Source organism: Salvelinus fontinalis, chromosome 37, assembly GCF_029448725.1.
Source record: "Salvelinus fontinalis isolate EN_2023a chromosome 37, ASM2944872v1, whole genome shotgun sequence".
Classification (NCBI taxonomy): domain Eukaryota; kingdom Metazoa; phylum Chordata; class Actinopteri; order Salmoniformes; family Salmonidae; genus Salvelinus; species Salvelinus fontinalis.
In genome coordinates, this window is record NC_074701.1 from 7,709,864 (window position 1) to 7,721,108 (window position 11,245).

The following is an 11,245-nucleotide window of genomic DNA, read 5'->3' on the forward strand; positions in this document are numbered from 1 at the left end:
ACACACACCATAGTCACAAACAAGCTATACTAATATACAAGAGTGTGTGTGTGTTTGTGTTTCAAATCGCAGTCCACTCACCTGAAAGCCTTGCTCTTTTGAAAATGTGGCCGCCTCCTGAAAAACAGAAATATCCCATGAGTCGCCATTTACACGGAGTGTACAAAACATTAGGAACACCTGCTCTTTTCATGACATAACTTTCACCTGACATAACTTTCACCTTTCATCCCTTACTGATGTCCCCTGTTAAATCCCACTTCATATCAGTGTAGCTAAAGGGGAGGAGACAGGTTAAAGAAGGAATTTTAAGCCTTGCGACATGGATCGTTTATGTGTGCCATTCAGAGGGTGAATGGGCAAGACAAAAGATTTTAAGTACCTTTGAAAGGAGTATGGTGTCAAGAACTGCAATGCTCCTGGGTTTTTCAGGCTCAACAGTTGCCCGTGTGTATCAAGAGTGGTCCACCACTCAAAGAACATCCAGGAAACTTCACACAACTGTGGGAAGCATTGGAGACAACATGGGCCAGCATCCCTGTGGAACGCTTTCGACACCTTGTAGAGTCCATGCCCTGACAAATTGAGTCTGAGGGCAAAAGGAAGGTGTTCCTAATGTTTTGTACATTCAGTGTATTTCTCCATGTTGCCCTATCTCGTCTGCCTGTCGGTCTCTCTCTCAATCGTCCCCTCGCTCCCGGTCTGTCTACTTGTGTCTGTCGCCCTTTCTCTGCCTATTTGCCCATTGGTCTCTTTCTTTCCGTCCCTCTCTCCCTGTCACACTTTCTCTCTACCTACCTATCAGTCTGTCTGTCTCTCTCTCTAGAAGTACCTAGATACTGGATAAATGAATGAATGAGGGTGTGTGTGTGTTTACCGTCTCGTTGCCGAACAGCACATCCACATAGGGCATGACCTCCATGAGGGCGTCTTTGAAGAACTGGGAGATGAAGGGAGCGGAGAGGTTCAGAGAGAACAGCTTGTTGTTCTCAGAAGCGTGTTTGGCCACTTTCAGTATGGACTCCAGAGACACCGTCAGGAAGAAACCCTACAGAGGAGATAATAAAGCCTGTTATCACTACGACACAGCCTGTTCTAATGCTACACAGAGCCTGTAATTATGCTACACAGCATGTTATAATCAAAACCTACACAGCATGTTATAATCAAAACCTACACAGCATGTTATAATCCATCCTACACAGCATGTTATAATCTTTCCTACACAGCATGTTATAATCAATCCTACACAGCATGTTATAATCAATGCTACACAGCCTGTTATAATCCATCCTACACAGCCTGTTATAATAAATCCTAAACAGTATGTTATAATCAATGCTACACAGCATGTTATAATCAATCCTACACAGCATGTTATAATCAATGCTACACAGCATGTTATAATCAATGCTTCACAGCATGTTATAATCAATGCCTCAGCATGTTATAATCAATCCTACACTGTATGTTATAATCAATGCCACACAGACGGTTATAATCCATTCTACACAGCCTGTTATAATCAATCCTACACAGCATGTTATAATCAATGCTACACAGACGGTTATAATCCATCCCACACGGCCTGTTATAATCAATAATACACAGCCTGTTATAATCAATAATACACTGTATGTTATAATCAATCCTACACAGCCTGTTATAATCAATAATACACTGTATGTTATAATCAATCCTACACAGCCTGTTATAATCAATAATACACTGTATGTTATAATCAATGCTACACAGCCTGTTATAATCAAACCTACACAGCATCTTATAATCAATACTACGCAGCCTGTTATAACCAATGCTACACAGTATGTTATAATCAATAATACACAGTATGTTATAATCAATGCTACTAAACCTGTTATAATCCATGCTACACAGTATGTTATAACCAATACTACACAGCCTGTTATAATCAATGCTACTAACGCTGTTATAATTCATGCTACACAGTATGTTATAATCAATACTACCCAGCTTGTTATAACCAATGCTACACAGTATGTTATAATCCATGCTACTAAGCCTGTTATAATCAATGCTACTAAGCCTGTTATAATCAATTCTACACAGCCTGTTATAATCAATGCTACTAAACCTGTTATAATCCATGCTACACGGCCTGTTATAATCAATGCTACTAAGTCTGTTATAATCTATGCTACACAGTATGTTATAACCAATACTACACAGCCTGTTATAATCAATGCTACTAAGTCTGTTATAATCTATGCTACACAGTATGTTATAATCAATACTACGCAGCCTGTTATAACCAATGCTACACAGTATGTTATAATCAATAATACACAGCCTGTTATAATCAATGCTACTAAACCTGTTATAATCCATGCTACACAGTATGTTATAACCAATACTACACAGCCTGTTATAATCAATGCTACTAACGCTGTTATAATTCATGCTACACAGTATGTTATAATCAATACTACGCAGCTTGTTATAACCAATGCTACACAGTATGTTATAATCCATGCTACTAAGCATGTTATAATCAATGCTACTAAGCCTGTTATAATCAATTCTACACAGCCTGTTATAATCAATGCTACTAAACCTGTTATAATCCATGCTACACGGCCTGTTATAATCAATGCTACTAAGTCTGTTATAATCAATGCTACTAAACCTGTTATAATCAATTCTACACAGCCTGTTATAATCAATGCTACTAAACCTGTTATAATCCATGCTAAACGGCCTGTTATAATCAATGCTACTAAGTCTGTTATAATCCATGCTACACAGTATGTTATAATCAATACTACGCAGCCTGTTATAACCAATGCTACACAGTATGTTATAATCAATGCTACTATGCCTGTTATAATCCATGCTACACAGTATGTTATTATTCCATGCTACTAAGCCTGTTATAATCAATTATTCACAGCCTGTTATAATCCATGCTACATAGAATGTTATAATCAATGCCACTAAGCCTGTTATAATCCATGCTACACAGTATATTATCAACAATGCTACACAGCCTGTTATCAACAATGCTACTCAGTGTGTGTGGTCTTTGTTACTCACAGCGATATAGTAAACTTTGGCTTTTTCCACCAGTTTCCAGTTCTCCTTCAAGTCCAGATGTTTGTCCTTCTTATAACAGTTAGCAGCCGCTAGGTTAGCTACCAGAGACCTGAGAGAGGGAGGGGGGAAGGAAGAGAAGAACGAGTGGAGTTGATGAGAGGGACACAGTGGAGTTACAGTGGTAAGACAAAGTATGTGAACCCTTTGGAATGACCTGGATTTCTGCACAAATTGGTCATGCAATTTGATCTGATCTTCATCTAAGTCACAACAAGTAAACAAACACAGTCTGCTTAAACTAATAACACACAAACAATTATACGTTTTCATGTCTTTATTGAACACACTATGTAAACATTCATAGTGTAGGGTGGGAAAAGTATGTGAACCCTTGGATTTAATAACTGGTTGACATATCCTGTAGTTGCGGATCAGACCTGCACAACGGTCAGGAGGCATTCTGGATCATTCATCTTTACAAAACTGTTTCAGTTCAGCAATATTCTTAGGATGTCTGGTGTGAACCGCTCTCAAGGTCATGCCACAGCATTTTAAATCGGGTTGAGGTCAGGACTCTGACTGGGCCACTCCAGAATGCAAATGTTCTTCTGTTGAAGCCATTCTGTTGTTGATTTACTTGTTTTGGGTCGTTGTCCTGTTGCGTCACCCAACTTCTGTTGAGCTTCAATTGGCGGACAGATAGCCTTACATTCTCCTGCAAAATGTCTTGATAAACTTGTGAATTAATTTTTCCGTTGATGATAGCAAGCTGTCCAGGCCCAGCAAAGCAGCCCCAAACCGATGATGCTCCCTCCACCATACTTTACAGTTGGGATGAGGTTTTGATGTGTGTGCTGTGCCTTTTTTTCTCCACACATAGTGTTGTGTGTTCCTTCCAAACAACTCAACTTTAGTTTAATCTGTCCAAAGAATATTTTGCCAGAAGCGCTGTAGAACATCCAGGTGCTCTTTTGCAAACTTCCAACAGGAGTGGCGTCTTCCGCGGTGTCCTCCCATGAACACCATTCTTGTTTAGTGTTTAACATATCGTAGACTCGTCAATAGAGATGCTAGCATGTTCAGAGATTTCTGTAAGTCTTAGCTGACACCCTAGGATTCTTCTTAACCTCATTGTGCATTCTGCACTGTGCTCTTGCAGTCATCTTTGCAGGACGGCCACTCCTAGGGAGAGTAGCAACAGTGCTGAACTTTCTCCATTTATAGACAATTTGTCTTACTGTGGACTGATGAACATCAAGCCTTTTTGAGATACTTTTGTAACCCTTTCCAGCTTTATGCAAGTAATTCTTAATCTGAGATCTTTGTTTGAGGCATGGTTCACATCAGGTAATGCTTCTTGTGAATAGCAAACTCAAATTGTGTGAGTGTTTTGTATAGGGCAGGGCAACTCAAACCATCTCGAATCTGATCTCATTGATTGGACTTCAGGTTAGCTGACTCCAGACTCCAATTATGTTTTGGAGAAGTCATTAGCCTAGGGGTTCACATACTTTTTCCAACCTACACTGTGAATGTTCCAATGATGAATTCAATATATACAATAAAAAATACAATAATTACTGTGTTATTAGTTTAAGCACATTGTGTTTGTCTATTGTTGTGACTAAGATGAAGATCAGATCAAATTTTATGACCAATCTATGCAGAAATCCAGGTAATTACAAAGGGTTCACATACTTTTTCTTGCCACTGTAGATGGAGTGGAGTCTTGACCTGTTGTCCTGGGAGTGTGTGCATGTGTGTATTATGAGAGTGTCGTGTTTACCTGTTGTCTCCGGTGATGCATGCGGCGCAGGTCCCTGTAGCCTCCTCTGTTTGCTCATAGTAGTGGGCGTCCACGTGGGCCTCCTCTGCCTTCTGCTTCAAAATCTCCCCAAACTTATCCTCACCGATACAGCCGAAGAACGTACACACCTTGTGGGGCTCCTGGATCATCCACTGTGTGTGTGTTCCAAGTAGGTTAGAGTGTGTGGAGTGTGTCAGTGTGTGAATGAAACATACCTGGGCAACCTTTACACATTTTGAAAAAGGTACAGTGGGATAGTGTAATGACTAAATGTGTGTGTGTGTGTGTCATACCTGGGCGATTTTTATAGAGTTCTGTGTAGCTCCTCCGGCATGGTACTCTACTTTAAACTTTTTGACAATCTCTTCAAACCTACAACACACATGCACGTACAATGTTTAAGACAACAGGGAAGCTTGTTATATGGTTTCAAGCTTTACTATGATTCAATACATACGGTATGAGAAACATCATATATTCTCCTGAGACAGAGCTAAAGACCATTATGGCCCCAGTAGCTCCAAGTAACATGTTATGTTCTCTATACATAGGAGCCTTATCACCTACTGATAACACACACAGACAGACAGAGATAGTGTGAGAGATGGAGAGGGGATGGTAGAGGGGGAGAGAGGAAGGTGTTTGCGTGCGTACATGTGCGGGTCCACGTGTGTATTAATGGGGGGATGCATGTTAAACGGGGGCTAAAATAGGGCTGGCCCAGCAGAACACAGAGCTAAGGATGAGATTTTGCGAGACTGTTTGCGCCATTGGCTGAAAGAGACGCACAGGAGTGAATCAGAGGCCTTCCCCCTCCAGCACAGCTATTTCCCAACCTTAGTGGTTTGTTTACTGCCCAGTCTGTCTGCTGACTCAACTAGAGCAGGGTGGTTGTGTGCTAACAGAACAGCTGAGGTCAGTATTGGTCACAACTCAAACATCTGGACAGGAATGGACTAAGGCTGGGGGGGGAAGGGGGCCAACACACCTAGGACACAGCTCAAACACCTAAACCAGGGGTCCGTTCAGAATGACACAAAGTTACAAAACGTTCAGATAGAAAACTATTGTGTAGAACATACATGATTGTCTGAAGAGTAGAATAATTCAACTCATTTATATCTGCAACGTCATGAATGTTACACTTCTTAGTCTCAATACGCCTCCTGCAGTGAGACGTTTCTCCTCGACCAATAAGAATGCCTGGATTCGAGCGGAGGGAAACTCCCAAGGCTACAACAAAACTCTGCACAGCTGAGACTGTTGCTCACTCTGTCTGGACATGCTCCAGATATACTAATTATGTACAGATTTTCTGGGGCAGAATGAATCAAACGTCTCAGAGTAAGGGCTTTCCCACATAGTTTTGCGCTTTAGTTTGAATCAGAGTCCGATTATTTGTTACAATGTATTTCTTTTTTTTGGTCCGGTTGGTTTCACATTGCCAAATGTCAAACTAACAAAAATTCCCAAACAAAAACCACGTGTCCATGCAAGTCATTTGTTCATTGGAAAAAATGCTCACGTTAAATCCATCTAGGAGCATCATGAAGCATCACTTGCGTGTCCCAATCTTCATAATACTTTCGCTTTGGTCTTCCAACAACACGCGGGAGGAAACTGAGCAATAGCCACTCCAACTGCAATGTGAATAGGCTATTCAGTAACTTTTATTCCCATTATATTATATCCACATCGCCCCTAATCGGATGCGCTCATAAATGCGCTTCTCCTCACAGAATGTTTCAGAGATGCATTTTGCAACCAATCATACGTTCTCACCTGCAGTGAACCACGGTGCAATGTTTAGTGCGCTCCCGAGTGCGATAGTGTTCACACCAGTCCAAACAAACCCAATTAGGGGGGAAACGCACTAGAGTTGTAAAAGAAACGCTCCAAAACAATTCAACGTGAAAGCCCCCTAAGAGTGCTGATCTAGGATCAGGTTCCCCGTGTCCATGTAATCGTATTAATTGTGATCTAATTGGCAAAACTGATCCCAAATCAGCACTCCTTCTCTGAGACGCTTAGTTAATAGGTCCTTATCAATAATTTGCCTGCTGGAGGGCAAGGAGACCCCCAGCTCCGCTAAAACTATTGACAACTGTGTGTCGTGTTCAAGGGATTGTTAAATAAATGTTAAATATTTAGTTGGAATATCATCACCTATTGAAGAGCATAGCCAGAACTACACATTTCCAATTACTTCATGCAAAACAATTGCACACATTTAGCTCTATCATCAGAGTTATACAGCAAGTAACTGCATTATTTTCATGATCGGTAAACATCAATTGATCGTGTAATTTCAGATACGTGAGGGTAGCCTCACGATATCAGCCACCATTCATTTGATATTTGAGTGATATAAAATAAAAGTGAACTATACCTGACAAGTCTGAGTGGTTTAGGTTAATTTTCTATCCTTTGTGGGCTCTGCCTGTCAAGCAGCAGAAGGGCGCATTTGCCGATGTACTGTTGGCTGATAATGTTTACTTTGCAATGTACCGGTATAAACTTTGTACAGTTGGCTTAACATAGTGGTAAGTAGAACTAATGACTGCTTTGCACACTCTTGGCATTCTCTCAACCAGCTCCATGAGGTCATTAGGTAGTCACCTGGAATGCATTTCAATTAACATGTGTGCCTACTTAAAAGTTCATTTGTGGAATTTCTTTCCTTCTTAATGTTTGTTTAACACTTTTTTGGTTACTACATGATTCCATATGTGTTATTTCATAGACCGGTAGGGTAGTTAACAAGCTAACTTTCAGGAAATAAACTAGATGGCTATATCCAAATATTGTTTGATTTGCTTGCCATCTATAATGGTGATGACAGTAGTCCGACTGACAACTTTGCCAGGGCGAGAACTTGCTGATGTCAAGCTCTTTCCAAAAGCCTAATATCTGATGAAGCAAGCTAAATGCTTAGCTAGCTAGCTACATGCCAAATTCATCTCCCAACACCAAAAGAAGTGCTCAATGTTTTACGGTACAACATTCATATGATATACGGATCTGATCTGAATACAACGTTGGTTGTACCCTACTGAACCATGGGGAAAACCTCCACGGTCCTGTCCTTCACCGCAGCTGTCTTCTTATCTCTATGTGGTTAAATGTAGACTTTCTTCCTCAAACTGCTTTGGCCCGGAGGGAGGGGGAGGTTAGGCCTCTTGCCCTTCTATTGGCTAGTTCTGAACCTCCTGCCCCATCATTGGCTAGACTCGTCCTGGTGAATTCTAGAACGTGTCTGTTCTGTCCAGCCCACTCCGGGAAAGAGAACAGCTCAGTGTGCGAACTTACGGACCCTATTTTTGTGCGTGTGTGCCTGAACAGCGACCACAGTCAATCAGGAGTTTAAAATGGAAAAACACTTCTTAATGCAACAAAGAAATAAGACAAATGTGAGGCAACTGAGACTTTAGATGAACCTCGGACGATGTTGAATGATTGATTGAATTAATGTGAGTGGTAGGAGGTACCCACAATGCTTTATGCTTGTCCTCGGCCAGGATCTGGTCATTGGGCTTCAGACCGTACCTGAGAGAGAGAGAGAGCGAGAGAGAAGGGAAGGGGAGGGAACGAAAGAAAGAGATGAGTATCTTTCAGTCATTGAGGATGAAAAAACAGGAGAGCTTCAGAGGACAAAGTCTGAGTCTGTGCCCTTTAAATGTCATTTTCTAACACTGAGAAATCCCCTCTGATTATATACATACGCACACAACGAGGTGATTAAAACCCACTCCACTTTGATCAGGATCTAGTTGATTACTTTACACCACAGCTCTCTCTGGATTTATCAGCTTTGTGTGTGTGTGTGTGTGTGTGTGTGTGTGTGTGTGTGTGTGTGTGTGTGTGTGTGTGTGTGTGTGTGTGTGTGTGTGTGTGTGTGTGTGTGTGTGTGTGTGTGTGTGTTGAATGTGAGTCTAGACTAATATTATTGTTCTGTAAAACCAAAGAATGTCCAAGGTTTGGTCCCATTCTAGTTCTAATCCATTGTTTACGTAAGTGGTCTGAGACAGACTGGTCTCGAGGCTGTAATCTAGCAGAGCCCTTTGATCCGCTCCCACTACATACAACCACTAAACACTAATTAAACCTGTATAAACTTTATCCAAATCCCACTAACCCTTAACATTCTCTCACTACATACAGCTACTACCCTAACATAGGAGCTACACCAGTGCATCGAGGAGCGCCTCGCGCTCGGAAAAAGTTACAGGTCTAGTGTAGCAGGCCAGTAACCCTTCTGCTTCAGTCTAGATACATTTCCTCCCCTCTGCACTCATCATCTCTCCCCTTTTCTCTTCATTTGGTGACATACAACTTCATAGCACTGTGACATGATGGTACAGGCCAGAGGAGTAACAGACACGCAATCTGGTTCCTTACTATGGCCATCTCCACTACCGGTCAAAAGCTTTAGAACACCTACTCACTCAAGGGTTTTTCTTAATGTTTTACTATTTTCTACATTGTAGAATAATAGTGAAGACATCAACACGATGAAATAACACATATGGAATCATGTAGTAACCAAACAAGGGTTAAACAAATCAAAATATATTTTATATTTGAGATTCTTCAAATAGCCACCCTTTGCCTCGATGACAGCTTTGCACACTCTTGGCATTCTCTCAACTAGTTTCATGAGGTAGTCACCTGAAATGCATTTCAATTAACAGGTGTGCCTTCTTAAAAGTTAATTTGTGGAATTTCTTTCCTTCTTAATGCGTTTGAGCCAATCAGTTGTGTTTGTGACAAGGTAGGGTTGGCATACAGAAGACAGTTCTTTTTGGTACAATACCAAGTACATATTATGGCAAGAACAGCTCAAATAAGGAAAGAGAAATGACAGTCCATCATTACTTTAAGACATGAAGGTCAGTCAATAAGGAACATTTCACTAACTTTGAAACTTTGGTATGGAGTCCAAATTGGATTTGGATTTGGAATCACGTAGTAACCAAAAATGTGTTAAACAAATCCAAATATATTTTATATTTGAGATTTTTCAAAGTAGCCACCCTTTGCCTTGATGACAGCGTTGCACACTCTTGGCATTCTCTCAACCAGCTTCACCTGGAATACTTTTCCAACAGTCTTGAAGGAGTTCCCACATATGCTGAGCACTTGTTGGCTGCTTTTCCTTCACTCTGCAGTCCGACTCATCCCAAACCATCTCAATTGGGTTGAGGTCGGGGGATTGTGGGGGCAAGGACATCTCATGCAGCACTCCATCACTCTCCTTCTTGGTCAAATAGCCCTTACACAGCCTGGAGGTGTGTTGGGTCATTGTCCTGTTGAAAGACAAATGACAGTCCCACTAAGCCCAAACCAGATGGGATGGGGTATCGCTGCAGAATGCTTTGGTAGCCATGCTGGTTAAGTGTGCGTTGAATTCTAAATAAATTGCAGACAGTGTCACCAGCAAAACACCCCACACCATAACAACTCCTCCTCCATGCTTTATGGTGGGAAATACAAATGCAGAAATCATCCGTTCACCCACACCACATCTCACAAAATCAGCGTTTGGAAGCAAAAATCTCCAATTTCGACTCCAGACCAAAGGACAAATTTCCACCGGTCTAATGTCCATTGCTCTTGTTTCTTGGCCCAAGCAAGTTTCTTCTTCTTATTGGTGTCCTTTAGTAGTGGTTTCTTTGCAGATATTCGACCATGAAGGCCTGATTCACACAGTCTCCTCTGAACAGTTGATGTTGAGATATTTATGTTATTTAAACTCTGAAGCATTTATTTGGGCTGCAATTTCTGAGGCTGGTAACTCTAATGAAGGTATCCTCTGCAGCAGAGGTAACTCTGGGTCTTCCAATCCTGTGGCAGTCCTCGTGAGAGCCAGCTTCATCATAGCACTTGATGTTTTTTTTGACTGCACTTGAAGAAACCTTCAAAGTCCTTGAAATGTTCCGTATTGACTGACCTTCATGTCTTAAAGTAATGATGGACTGTCGTTTCTCTTTGCTTATTTGAGCTGTTTTTGCCATAATATGAACTTGGTCTTTTGCCAAATAGTGTTATCTTCTGTATACCCCCCACAACACAACTGATTGGCTCAAACACATTAACAAATTAACTTTTAAGGCACACCTGTTAATTGAAATGCATTCCAGGTGACTACCTCATGAAGCTGGTTGAGAGAATGCCAAGCATGTGCAAAGCTGTCATCAAGTCAAAGGGTGGCTACTTTGAAGAATCAAAAATATTACTACATGATTAATTTTGATTTATTTCATAGTTTTGAAGTCTTCGCTATTATTTCACCATGTAGAAAATAGTAAAAATAAAGAAAAACCCTTGAATGAGTAGGTGTTCTACATTTTTTGACCGGTAGTG

At 41.0% G+C, this 11,245-nt stretch overlaps 1 protein-coding gene across 2 annotated transcripts in view; it reads right to left on the reverse strand.

Moving 5' to 3' along the window:
* The window catches only part of LOC129836043 (adenosine kinase-like), a 30,851-nt gene that overhangs the window by 3,281 nt on the left and 16,325 nt on the right, over positions 1 to 11,245 (reverse strand). For both annotated transcript variants that reach the window (XM_055901793.1, XM_055901794.1), the window contains exons 3-8: positions 8,375 to 8,428; positions 5,176 to 5,254; positions 4,862 to 5,034; positions 3,076 to 3,184; positions 878 to 1,048; positions 82 to 117 (exon numbers count right to left, since the gene is read on the reverse strand). In XM_055901793.1, coding sequence (XP_055757768.1) covers positions 82 to 117; positions 878 to 1,048; positions 3,076 to 3,184; positions 4,862 to 5,034; positions 5,176 to 5,254; positions 8,375 to 8,428 — 622 coding nt within the window. The remainder of the gene's footprint in view (positions 1 to 81; positions 118 to 877; positions 1,049 to 3,075; positions 3,185 to 4,861; positions 5,035 to 5,175; positions 5,255 to 8,374; positions 8,429 to 11,245) is intronic.